This window comes from Hordeum vulgare, chromosome 3H (genome assembly GCF_904849725.1).
Source record: "Hordeum vulgare subsp. vulgare chromosome 3H, MorexV3_pseudomolecules_assembly, whole genome shotgun sequence".
NCBI classification, from domain to species: Eukaryota; Viridiplantae; Streptophyta; class Magnoliopsida; order Poales; family Poaceae; genus Hordeum; species Hordeum vulgare.
In genome coordinates, this window is record NC_058520.1 from 559,980,114 (window position 1) to 559,993,979 (window position 13,866).

Here is a 13,866-nt window from a genome sequence, read left to right on the forward strand (position 1 = left end):
CTGGACCGCCACTCGGTAGTCGTCCAGCCACGTTTCTGGCTTGGATTCTCCTGTAAACTTGCCAATCCCCGTCGCCAATCGGAAGTTGGGAGGGATGTCAGCCGAACGGATGGCTCGACTGAAACACTCGGGGCCAGAGACGATGGTCCTGCTTCCACTCGGACGGTCTCTATCATGACCATCACGGTGGGCTCGACTCCTGTCGACCTTCCTCTGGGCGATGTACCCTCTTGCGTCGGGCCTTGGATCATATGTGTCACCGACTGAACGCCGATCATCATGATGTCGGGGCCCGTAAGGCCCACCCCGCGGAGGGGTGCGTGAACGGCGACGATCTTCGGGATTCATGGAACGGCTGTCTCCTCTGCGTCGCTGATGAGAATCGGGGCTGAAAACCGACCGATGCGCGTTCGCGTGAACAGAACTGTTGTGGATCCTGTTGTGCGACTGGAAGACCGCCGAATTCTGCTGCTGCGCCGTGTGCAAGAGGGCACGGATCTGCTCGATCCCTCTACCAGCCTCTGAATCAGTCGGTTGGAGGGAATCGGCTATCTTGGCGGCGACAGCCAGGTTAAGGACGGGTGTGCGGAACACCTCCACGTTGCTCTGACAAGTGCGTCGACTGGCAGAACGGCGGGGCTGACGGCGAGCGCCGGATGACTCGCCGACCTCGTGCTCGTTCCGACCAGTTTGGCGGGGACTATCATGGGAATTGGCCATGAGAACTTCGGCTGCGGGCACGCGACCCAAGTACTCGGAGGGCAACTCAGTCGGAACTGAGTCCAAGCACTGGGACGGCGGCGCGACCACAACCGACTCGAGGACCGCCACTTGAGAGGACGCGTTTTGGCGCGCCTGGGCGTGTCGCACCCAACGCTGGAGCCGCGGACGGCGAGACCGCTTGTTGCGGCGCGTGACGGGGGCGAAGATCGACACCGGAGCCGACTGCTGGAGAAAAAGGACGCCGCGGGCGCCGGCACGGAAGTGCGTAGCCCCGCGACTGGGGAGCGCCTCGACGTCGAGAGGCGCATCCCGAAGCCATGCCGAATCGTCGACGATGAAGGAGAGTGCGCCGAAGAGGATCTCATGACCCATGCACAAATCTCCGCCGAACGACATGATGAAAAGATAAAGTCGCAAACTCGCCGGAATTCGCTTAGACGCCTGCCCCACGGTGGGCGCCAACTGTCGTGGGTATAAGTCTGACAGTAGATGTGTAGGGTACGAAAGGATGGGCAGAGCCTTAGCTACGGCGAGGTTGTATGAGTTCAGGCCCCTATACGGTGGAGGTAAAAGCCCTACGTCTCAGTGCTCTTGGGAGCTTGATGTCGAGTGGAATATGGATTACAGTAAATGCCAACCCCTGCACCAGTGGGGAAGGGCGGCTTATATAGAGTGCGCTGCCCTTCACAGCGGTCCGGTGGACAGGGGTGGAGTAGTGGCGAATAAATGCCTACGTTACAGGTAGCGTATGCCTTAAATGCTATTAATGGCGTATGAAAACGTATGACCGTTGCCCTCCAGGGAGGTTACGATATACAGAGTGGAATCCAGTCGGTACGTTTAGTACACTCCGAATGCTCATCACCGACTGGATGATGGGGAATCGTCACCGACTGGATGATGGAGAGTCCTTAGTTCAGTCGGAACTGTCTAAGGGCCTTGTCCTTTATGAAGGGTAGTCCTTGGGTAGGACCTATAGGGCAGGCCTATGACCCTACCCTAGGACTGTAACCCATCAGCGCTAGCGGCCGGGAATTAAGCCTGCTCTATGTAGAGGAAGTGCAACGACTGCAGTAAACTAAGAAGTGACATGGAATGCAAAACTCGGTAGGTACTAAGCTTGGAAGTGACATGGAATGCAAAACTCGGTAGGTACGGTTCTGTGTTCTCAACAGATTACAAATAAAAGAGAAACCGATTAAAATACAAAATCGTTGACAGTAAGCTCATCAAATAGACGAACCCTATGTTATAGTCATGCAACTATACCATGCTCCAAATTGTGCACAAGAGATAAACAGATTACTGCCCAGGAGAGTTGTATGTGGATACACTCATACACATCAGTGATAAATCAAGTTCATTCCCAGAAAAGTACTCCATTATATAGCAGATCAAATTGGTAAAGACATGTCGTTAAAAACCAGATCAATCAAGTACTCCCTCCATTCCTTTATACAAGGCCACAAATTCATATTACAGGTACCAAGGCAAAATTTAATGACCGGGTTGAAAGTCAAGTTTTCTTTTCGTTAACCGGAATCATTAATACGCTGCATGCATGCAACGAATGAGTGAGAAGAAAGTAGCCAACTGTCATTATGAATACATGCATGCAATTATTAAATAAGTTGCTAGTATGAGAAAACATCATTAATGTTACCTCGATTACTGTTGGTGGCCTTATATAGATGCAAAATGTATTTTCAATGGTGGCCTTGTATAAGGGAATGGAGGGAGTATCTTCCCTGAATAAGACACCAATGGCCAACAAGCCTATGAATTACAGGTTAACAATAGTAGCAATTGTAACTCCGATATTTTACATGATAACAGCATATAGGCATCTTCTTGTATATCATGCACCAAAGTACAAACAGGTACCTGCTGCTGCATCAACACGTTTTTCTTTTTACTACTTCCCTTTTGATTTGTTAGGCACATTCCAAAAGAATCCATTTTTCGGTTTGCAAGGCCTGATGCTGGGAATAGACAAACATGTATCCTCCATTGAATCGTCATGAAGATTGGATAAAAAATTGCATGGAAATTCTTGGTTCTACTTCTAAAGAAGCAGAAACTCTAGACCAAAATTAAATATGCATCCGTTCAGGTCCAGCATTTATAATACAAATGCAATATTATTTTAGCATCTAACAACAAGCAGACAAGTACAAAAGATGGTGTTTTTCATAACCTCACCAGAGATGCAGAGAGCAAAAAGAGGGTGATTCCGCAAAACTGATTAGTGGCTGTGTCACTTCAAGCGTATCCTAGAGAAACTATGCTTCTTGGCTGTCTTTTGACGCCTCTTCCATTTCCAACTCCTTGACTGCTGCTATGAGGCTGCGGGTAATGCCCTTAAGGCATAACCCACTGCCCTCCATTTCCTCAAGGAGCTTCTCAGCTGTCCTCCAGTCCATAGCCTTCAGACATAACGACTGGATGAGTTTGTTATACTCATCCATGTTTGGCTGCAACCCATCCTCCTTCATCTCCTTTAGGCACTCCAGGGCCTTCTCAAACTCCTCCATCTTGCAGTAACCACGGATTAGAATGTGATAAGTAACCCTGCTTGGTTTTGGATGGATCTTCTTAGCTTCGCGAAGTAGAGAATGGGCTTCATCAATCATGCCTCCCTTTGCATAGCCACTCATTATCACACTGTATGTATAAACATCAGGGCGCAGCCCTCGGCTCTCCATCACTCTTATCAAATCCTTTGCGTCTTCCATTTCTCCCTCTTTAGACAATCCTGTGATGACAAAGTTGAACACTGCACTACCAGGAGCTGGGCCAAGATTCACCATCCTCATCAACAGCTTCTTTGCATCATTCACATTCTTCATCCTGCACAAACTATGTATAACAGCAGCAAAGGACTTGCCCGCATGCTTAAGAGAGTCTCCTTTGTATTCCCCAAGCAGCTCCAGAGCCGTAGTGATGGTCGCATCATTCTTCGCCAAAGCACCAACAAGGAAGTCCAAGGCTGATGTTGGAATCTGAACCTTCTTCTCCTTTGCTGCTAGGTATACTGAATGCGCCTCCGTCACCATCTTCCCCTGGCAAAAGAAGGTCACAATCTCACCAGTCTTCTTCCCATCAGGGAAGCACCCAGAGCTAATCATCTTCTCGCAAACTCCCCATGCGGCGCCAACCATGGACTTCTTTCCAGCCGCTTGAATCGCCAGATAATAGCTGTCACCGTCCGGAGTGCAGCCAAACTCACTGAACTTGTCAAGCACCTCCAGCGCCGCCTTCGATTTCTGAAGCTTCCAGAACATTGCTAGCACTCTGTTCAACAGTGGGGTGCTCAATGATCCAGGCACACTGCCCATTTCCTTCACCAAATCCCAAAGCATGTAAGCGTCCATCTTGTCAATCTCGGCCGAATCAGCAACCTTGCTCGCGACGATGTCAAGATTGGCAAGGCTCTTGACATCAGGGTTGTTCTTCCCAGCAGACTTGAACAAGAGGAGTAGCTTTTTACCAGAGCAGTTCTCGGCGGAGAGGAGGATGGCGGCTAGGAGCGGCTCGGTGAAGTCAACGACCATGTCGGCGATGGCGGAGGGGATCTGGTCCTCCGGGGTGGACTGCACGACGGCGCGGACGCGGGCGACCTCCTGGTCGCTGGCCTCTGAGTCAGCGGTGTCGGGGGAGGCGGGGGAGACGAAGATGTCGTTGGCGTCGCCCGCATCCTGCTCCCAGAGCGCGGCCAGGTTGTCCTCGTCGGCCTCGGTGGGATCAGCCGATCCGGGTTCAACGCCGGGCGCGAAGGCGAAGGGATCATCCTGGAGGGCATCCGCAGAAGAGGAGGGGGCGTCCGGCAGGGCCTCCGGGGAGGAGGAGGAGAGGAAGCGGGAGAGAAGGCGTGGTGGCGGGGGCGGGGCTCGGGTCAAGCTCCGAAGTGAATTTTGCGGCGGCGGTGGCGACCTGGGGACGGATGAGCGGAGTAGGAGGAGAGCGCGAGCTCGGGAACGCCACATCGTCGTCGACGGCGGCGGCGGCGGCGGCGGCGAGGTGCTGTGGTGGTTGTCTTGTGTGGTGGAGACGCAGAGCACGGGAGTTGAGGGAGAGAGGCAGTGAAAGGTTTCGCATTAGGGTTTAAGGCCTTAATGGGCTATTGTTGGGCCACTAGTACTACTGATGCCCATGAAAGTTATTTGTGCTAGTTGAATCTCAAGGTTTCCCTCAAAAAAAAGTTGAATCTCAAGGTGGACTCAAAGAAAAAAGTTGAATCTCAAGGTTTTCTTTTAAAAATAGTTATTAATCGTGGAAATAATGGTGTTGATTTTTCTTTTACCTTCAAAAATGTTCATAGAATAGTAACTTTTATTTGAGAAATAGTATTGTAACATTCCTTTTGACAAAAATAGGGTGAGTTATATAGCTCGACCGTATGAGTTATGTGCTCCATTCAAGATATGAATGTGAACCTACATCATTCTACATAATGCGATGAATTTATTTGCGATACAAGATCCCACTTGCAGGTTTAAGAAAATAAAATTCAAAGTGAGTTTGAGTTTTTGTAAGTTCTAGTGCATCCTCAACTCAACTCAGTACGCTTCTGAGCAATCTGGCTACCTTAACAAGGCTTGATAAAGATTATAGTGCAGCATGTCTACGAAATTCAACATGAAACACTACATGTCAAAGGGATAAAAGGTACACACATCATCATCCAGAAAATGCATCGGGTAGAAGATCATTGGTCTCCATTGTCCACACACATTTGAAGGTGACTTATGCAGCGACCGCAACTTTGCCATTCTTAGTTACTTCTCCCTCGGCTTTCTTAGCTGCCATGCCCTAATCTTTCTTCTATGCCCTCATCATCGCACGTCTTGCCGGGGGGGGGGCACATCTCACATGCTTGGCGTGGTGGAATGGATGCTCGCCTTCAGCAAATATCCTTAGCTTGTGATCCCTATCCTGGAGAATCAAGACGGGAGGGTGCTAAATGATAATACCATCATAAAACTAGTACATGATAAATGGTAGTTTGGGGAGGGAACAGATAGACTACGGCTCATCAGTAATTCAATATACATTGAATAATAAGCACTTGTAACCACACAGATGAAAAGAGATCGTATGGTATTTTACTAGATTTTGTTCTTTTCTTCAAATACTCGGTTTAACATATAAATGAAATTTCACTTACATCATGCAATTTATTCTGGGGAAGCATGCGCATGACAGCCTTACGAATCACTTCAGTTGAGTCTTTAGCCACCTGGTCCTTGAGCTTTCTTTCCTTCAGGTGGCCAATATACCTACTAGGAAATGGAAAAATGCACATGATAGAAGAAAATTAATAGTAAGACCAAATAAGTTATACAAAAGTATTTGCTAGAACTACCAACCATGTATGCTAGTAGTAAATCTTGTTAGTCATTTTTCTTCATGTATCACAGATATCTTTTGCATTTAGAACAATAGAAATGTATTCACCTTACACATGAGGTGCATAGGTTGGCTTGTCCTTTTTTTCAAAACGGAGGCATGATATTTGCCTCATCTATTAAAAAGGAGAAGTTCGAGTTTTACAAGTGATCCAGTATCATGGCCTCACAATTACTCACTCGATACAATAAGCCCTAGGTGTTTAGCACCCGCGCTATCCCAAAGCCTAGCCTCATAGACAATTAAGTGCAACTAGATGTGGAGCGATGCACTCTTGTGCCGGAAGACCCTAGCATTCCTCCCAATCCACAGGGTCCACGAGACAAACATGCATGGTTAGGGATGCCCTCATGCATCTATTCGTGGTTCTAGCATTTGTCTTCTTGCCCGACCAAGCCAACATGGAGTCCTCGTTGTGCCAAGTCAAAGTCTCATCATGTGGACGACCAACTTTCTCAAGGACCAAACGCGAGACTCTCGAAGGAGAAGGGACATTTCTAGAAAGATGTGACCTGGTTTCCTACTCTCTTGTATAGTGAGAAAGCCTACAATTTTCACAACCCCTCTTCCTCAAGCGGTCGGTCGTCCAAATACGATCTTGGATCACGAGCCAAGAAAAGAACTTGACTTTTGGTGGAGCCCAACCCTTCCATGGCATGTGATCCATTGGGGAAAGAGTCATTACAAGAATTTGTGCTTTATACATGGTGGATGCCAAATATATCTCGTCACTAGAGTGCTTCTAGATAGTGTCATCCTCCACAAGATCATCAAGAGGAAATTATGCACAAGCATCCATAGAGTAAAAAAACTCCTGGAATTGAGTTGGAGTCAATAATGTTCTATTTGATCTTGAGGATCCAAGCATCCATAGAGTAACAAACTCTCGTTTTACGACGTAGTTTGCCGTTTTATTTTTGATGATCGCTCGCGCATATGAACAACAAATTTGTCTTGCTATTTGTCAGAAAGATGTGCAAGTACAAAACCACAAGTACAGGACTTGATTTTTTTCCTATTAACCACGTCTTAGAAACCTTAATTCTTACACTAGTTGGATTCCATTAAATTATGCCTACTTTGAACAGCTCGTTTGTCCATGAGGCAATGTAAAGCAAGAATTTGGGTCGACCCAAATTACCCATCAAGAAACGAGGCCACATGCTATTCTTTATATAAGTTGATATGTGGCCTATGAAATTGGCCTTGGGGCGTCGGGTCCAAGGCCAGATCTAGGTCGGCACATTCCCATCCCTACGGGGCACATGCGACGACTTTGATAGCCCTACAACCCTCCCCCTCCCCGCCCCTCCTCCCGTGCCATGCGGGTTCCTTCCCCGCTTGGAGGGTGGTTTCTCCATGGCCTTCAAAGAGAATAGGAGGTTGTTGATCTCGTGTAGCATAGTTGGTTTCAAGCCCCTCCCCTTCCCCGGTAAAAAAAGGAGAGTTAGTTTGACGATTTGAGGCATCAGACTCGGTCAGTGACGATGGAGAAACCTGGAAGGAGCTTCCTCTCGTGCTATCATGCGGAAGATGTCATATGGATCCGGTAGCAATCTTGGCTAGCATACAATCTCGGATTGCAAGGATTCGGGGCTCCTATGAGGACCCTGATACGTCTCAAACGTATCTATAATTTTTGATGGTTTCACGCTGTTATCTTGCCTTCTTTGTATGTTTTATGTACCTTTTTATATCTTTTTGGGACTAACTTATTAATTCAGTGCCAAGTGCCAGTTCTTGTTTTTTCCGTGTTTTTGACTCTTTTCAGATCTGATTTTGGAACGGAGTCCAAACGGAAGAAAAACCCCGAAATGGTTTTTTTCCCGAACAGAAGAAGTCCACGGGGCTTTTGGGCCAAGCCATGGGCTCCAAGGAGCCCACAAGCCCCCACTCCGCCACCAGGGGGAGGCGGCGGTGGGCAGGCTTGTGGCCTCCCTGGCCGCCCCTTGACCTAGATCTTTGGCCTATAAATTCCCAAATATTCCGCAAAAAATGAGGGGAGCCTCGAAAATATTTTTCCGCCGTCGCAAGCTTCCGTTTCCGCGAGATCTCATCTGGAGACCCTTCCCGGCGCCCTTCCGGAGGGGACTTTGGAAGTGGAGGGCTTCTTCATCATCATCATCGCCCCTCCAATGACTCGTGAGTAGTTCACTTCAAACCTACGGGTCCGTAGTTAGTAGCTAGATGGCTTCTTCTCTCTCTTGGATCTTAAATACAAAGTTCTCCATGATCTTCATGGAGATATATCCGATGTAATCTTCTTTGGCGGCGTGTTTGTCGAGTTCCGATTAATTGTGTACTTGTGATCAGATTATCAATGATATATATTTGAGTCTTTGCTGATTTCTTATATGCATGATTTGATATCCTTGTAAGTCTCTCTGAGTCTTGGGTTTTGTTTGGCCAACTAGATCTATGATTCTTGCAATGGGAGAAGTGCTTGGTTTTGGGTTCTACCATGTGGTGACCTTTCCCAGTGACAGTAGGGGCAGCAAGGCACACATCAAGTAGTTGCCATCAAGGGTAAAAAGATGGGGTTTTTATCATTGGTTTGAGATTATCCCTCTACATCATGTCATCTTGCTTAAGGTGTTATTCTGTTCTTATGGACTTAATATACTAGATGCATGCTGCATAGCGGTCGACGTGTGGAGTAATAGTAGTAGATGCAGAAAGTATCGGTCTACTTGTTTCAGACATGATGCCTATAGAAATAATCATTGCATAGATATCGTCACGACTCTGCATTGTTCTATCAATTGCTCGACAGTAATTTGTTCACCCACCGTCTACTTGCTTTCATGAGAGAAGCCACTAGTAAACACTACGGCCCCCGGGTCTATTCACATCCATCGTTTACAACTCCGCTTTTACTTTGCTTTGTTACTTTGTTGCTTTCAGTTCTCACTTGGCAAACAATCTATAAGGGATTGACAACCCCTACATAGCGTTGGGTGCAAACTTTTGTGTTTGTGCATGATCTTGAGATACTCTTCCGCCGGATTGATACCTTGGTTCTCAAACTGAGGGAAATACTTACCGTCGCTGTGCTACATCACCCTTTCCGCTTCGAGGGAACACCAACGCAAGGCTCCAAGGCCACGGGGGAAATCCTTTGCATACTTGACTAGGAAGTCCCTTAAGGCGTAGCCGCAGCTGAAGGATTCCTGGTGCCGTCGACACAACTATTTCTGGCACCGTTGGAAGGGATACACACCAGCCATCAAGAGTATTTCTAGCACTGTTGCCAGGGAGGAGAAATCAAGATCTATCAGGTCTCACAAACTCTTCTCTTGCATTTACTTTTGTTGCCAGTTGCCTCTCGTTTTGCTCTCCCCCACTTCACATTTGCCGTTTTCATTCGCCTTTCTCCTTCGTCGTTTTCTCTTGCCCTTGCCGTTTTCGTTTGCCGGTTTCTTGCTTGCTTGTGTGCTTGTTTGTTTATTGAAGACATCATGTCTGAAAACACCAAACTTTGCGATTTCTCGAGCACTAATAATAATGATTTTATTAGTACTCCGATTGCTCCCGCTACTAGTGCGGAATCGTATGAAATCAACGCAGCTTTGCTGAATCTTGTTATGAAAGAGCAATTCTCTGGCCTTCCTAGTGAAGATGCCGCATCCCATCTCAATACCTTCATTGAGCTTTGTGATATGCAAAAGAAAAGAGATGTGGTTAATGACGTGATTAAGTTGAAACTTTTTCCTTTCTCGTTGCGAGATCGCGCAAAAACTTGGTTTTCTTCTTTGCCTAAAAATAGTATCGATTCTTGGGATAGGTGCAAAGATGCTTACATATCCAAGTATTTTCCGCCGGCTAAGATCATCTCCTTACGTAACGATATCATGAATTTCAAGCAACTTGATCATGAACACATTGCACAATCTTGGGAGAGGATGAAGCTTATGATTAGAAATTATCCTGCTCATGGCTTGAGTTTATGGATGATTATACAAATCTTCTACGCTGGCTTGAATTTCGCTTCTCGCAATATCTTGGACTTCGCCTCAGGTGGAATGTTCATGGAAATCACGTTAGGAGTCGCTACAAAACTCCTAGACAATATCATGACCAACTACTCTCAGTGGCACACTGAAAGGTCGCCTACTAGCAAAAAGGTGCACGCTATAGAAGAGATTAACTCGCTTAGTGCTAAGATGGACGAGTTGATGAATTTGGTTGCTAGTAGAAACGCTACCGTAGATCCTAATGACATGCCACTATCTTATTTGATTGAGAGTAGCAACGCTAGTTTGGACGTGAATTTCGTTGGTAGGAACAATTTTGGCAACAACAATGCTTTTAGAGGAAACTATGTTCCTAGGCCTTTTCCTAGTAACTCCTCTAACAATTATAGCAATTCCTATGGCAACACGTATGGAAATCATAACAAATTACCCTCTGATCTAGAGAGTAATATCAAAGAGTTCATCAACTCTCAAAAGATTTTCAATGCGTCCATAGAGGAAAAACTACTCGAAATAGATGATTTGGCTAAGAGCGTTGATAGGATGTCTTGTGATATTGATGCTTTGAAAGTTAGATGCGCTCCTCCCAAGTTCAACTTGGATGGAACTTTGAAAGCTATGCGTATCTCCATGAATGAGAGCAAAGAAAGAACCGCCCAAATTCGCGCTAGACCTGAATGGTTTAAAAGGGTGCGTTCTAGTGATGCAAATCGCGAAGATCTTAAAGTGCTTGGTGTGTCTCCTCTTGAATCTTTGTTTTAGCGTGTCAAACCTACTTATGGAGGGGCTGGATATGCATCCACTTTGATTGAAAAACGCCCCAATGATTCGGAGTCCACCTATCTTGATGATAAAGGTGTGGAGAGTGGAGTAGAAGAAGTCAAAATTCTGGGTAGTAATGAAACTCCCACTTTGGATTTCAAGGAATTGAATTATGATAATTTCTCCTTGTTTGAATGCATTTCTTTGATGCAATCCATTGCAAACTCTCCACATGCTTATAGCCAAAGTAAAGCCTTTACCGCGCATATCGTAGATGCTATGATGAAATCTCTTGAAGAAAAGCTCGAACTAGAAGTCTCTATACCTAGAAAACTTCATGATGAGTGGGAACCAACTATCAAAATCAAGATCAAAAACTATGAGTGCAATGCTTTGTGTGATTTGGGTGCTAGTGTTTCCGCGATTCCAAAATCTTTATGTGATATTCTTGGTTTTCATGAGATTGAAGAGTGTTCTCTTAATTTGCATCTTGCGGATTCTACTGTCAAGAAGCCCATGGGGAGGATCGATGATGTTCTTATTGTTGCAAATAAGAACTATGTACTCGTGGATTTCATTGTACTTGACATAGATTGCAATCCTTCATGTCCCATTATTCTTGGTAGACCTTTCCTAAGGACTATTGGTGCTATCATCGATATGAAGGAAGGGAATATTAGATTTCAATTTCCCTTAAAGAAGGGCATGGAGCACTTTCCTAGAAATAAAATAAGATTGCCTTATGAATCTATGATGAGGGCTACTTATGGTTTGAGCACCAAAGATGACTATACGTGATTCCATCACTTTCGCCTAGCTAAGGGCGTTAAACAAAAGCCCTTGTTGGGAGGCAACCCAACGAATTTATCCTTTTTCTTTCTGTTCTGTGTTTTCCACACTTTCATAATTCTGTTATGATTGTGTTTTTTGTGTTTCTTTTTGCGTTTGTGCCAAGCAAAACCGTTATGATTAGTCTTGAGGATGATCGTTTGGTCATGCTGGGAAAGACAGAAACTTTCTGCTCACGAAATGATTATTTTTGCTGATGATTGCTACGCAAATTATTCAGACTGTCGTAATTGTTCAGAATTTTTGAAGTAACACAGGTATACGAAACATACAGATTTCTACAAACTGGTCTGCTGTTAACAGATTCTGTTTTTGTTGTGTTGGTTGCTTATTTTGATGAAACTATGGATAGTATCAGGGAGTATTAGCCATGGAATATTGAAAGTACAGTAACCCAACAGCAGGACAAGTAGAATTTAAGTTTGCTACAGTACCTAAGGAAGTGGTGGTTTGCTTTCTTGTACAAATGATAGCACGAGTTTCTGTTTAAGTTTCGTGTTGTGAAGTTTTCAAGTTTTGGGTGAAGTTCTTATGGACAAAAAGATAAAGAGTGGTAAGAGCTCAAGCTTGGGTATGCCCAAGGCACCCAAAGATATTCAAGGATGCCGTAAAATCCTAATCTTGGGGATGCCCCGGGAAGGCATCCCCTCTCTCGTCTTCAATCCATCGGTAACGTTACTTGGGGCTATATTTTTATTCACCACATGTTATGTGTTTTTTGCTTGGAGCGTCTTGTATAGTAGGAGTCTTTTTATTTATTTTGTGTCACAATCATCCTTGCTACACACCTAGAGAGAGAGACATGCACACACCATGATTTTGTCGAGCTTCACTTATATCTTTTGGTAGACAATTCAGCTCACATGTGCTTCACTTATATCTTTTAGAGCGCAGCGGTGCGTGGCTTGGTAGTTGATCTATGCTTTGAAAGTAGTCTCAAAAGGGGTAGTTATACAAAGGGATACGAAAACTTCCACCTTCATGTGCATTGAATAGTTAGAGAAGTTTGATTCATCTCAATTAGTTTTGAGTTGTGGTTATGGTAATATTGAAGTCATGCTAGTAAGGTGTTGTGGATCTAGAAATACTTGTGTTGAAGTTAGTGATTCCTGTAGCATGCACGTATGGTGAACCGCTATGTGATGAAATCTAAGCATGATTAGTATATTGATTGTCATCCTTTGTGTGGCGGTCGGGATCGCCCGATGGTTTATACCTACCAACCCTTCCCGTAGGAGTATGCATTGAATGCTTTGTTTCGATTACTAATAGAACTTTTGCAACAAGTATATGAGTTCTTCATGACTAATGTTGAGTACATGGTTTAGATGCACTTTCACCTTCCACCATCACTATCTTCTTAGTGTCGCGCAACTTTCGCCGGTGCACAAAACCACCATTAGCCTCCCTCAAAACAGCCACCATACCTACCTACCATGGCTTTTTCAAAGTCATTCCGAGATATATTGCCATGCAACTACCACCATGATATGTTCTACCACGTCTACATTGCCTTTGCACGATCGTAAGATAGCTAGCATGATGTTTCCATTGATGTCTATGCCATGCTAGATCATTGCCACGGTACACTACCGAAGGCATTCCATATAGAGTCATAGTTGCTCTAAGTTTTGAGTTGAAAGCGTGATGATCATCATTATTGGAGCATTGTCCCATGTGAGGAAATAAAAGAGGCCAAAGAAGCCCATAAAAAAGAGGCCAAAGAGCCCACCAAAATAAAATAAAATAAGAAGGAAAAAGAGAGAAGGGACAATGCTACCACTTTTTCCACACTTGTGCATTTTGAGCACCATGATCTTCATGATTGAGAGTCTCTCGTTTTGTCACCACCATATAGCTAGTGGGAAATTCTCATTATATAACTTGGCTTGTATATTCCAATGATAGTCTTCCTCAAAATTGCCTTAGGTCTTCGTGAGCAAGCAAGTTGGATGCACACCCACTAGTTTTCTTTAAGAGCTTTCACGTACTTGTAGCTCTAGTGCATCATTTGTATGGCAATCCCTACTCATTCACATTGATATCTATTGATGAGCATCTCCACAGCTCATTGATATGCCTAGTTAATGTGACTATCTTCTCCTTTTTGTCTTGCAACTTCCACCACATTCCACACCATCTATAGTGC

The 13,866-nt window shown here is 45.1% G+C and overlaps 1 protein-coding gene across 1 annotated transcript; it reads right to left on the reverse strand.

The window, feature by feature from the left end:
* Positions 1 to 2,712: 2,712 nt before the first annotated feature.
* Positions 2,713 to 4,772, reverse strand: LOC123445061 (pentatricopeptide repeat-containing protein At3g02650, mitochondrial). Its single transcript, XM_045121987.1, has one exon. It carries the CDS (start codon positions 4,707 to 4,709, stop codon positions 3,006 to 3,008), a length of 1,704 nt encoding a protein of 567 aa, XP_044977922.1. The 5' UTR covers positions 4,710 to 4,772; the 3' UTR covers positions 2,713 to 3,005.
* Positions 4,773 to 13,866: the final 9,094 nt, after the last annotated feature.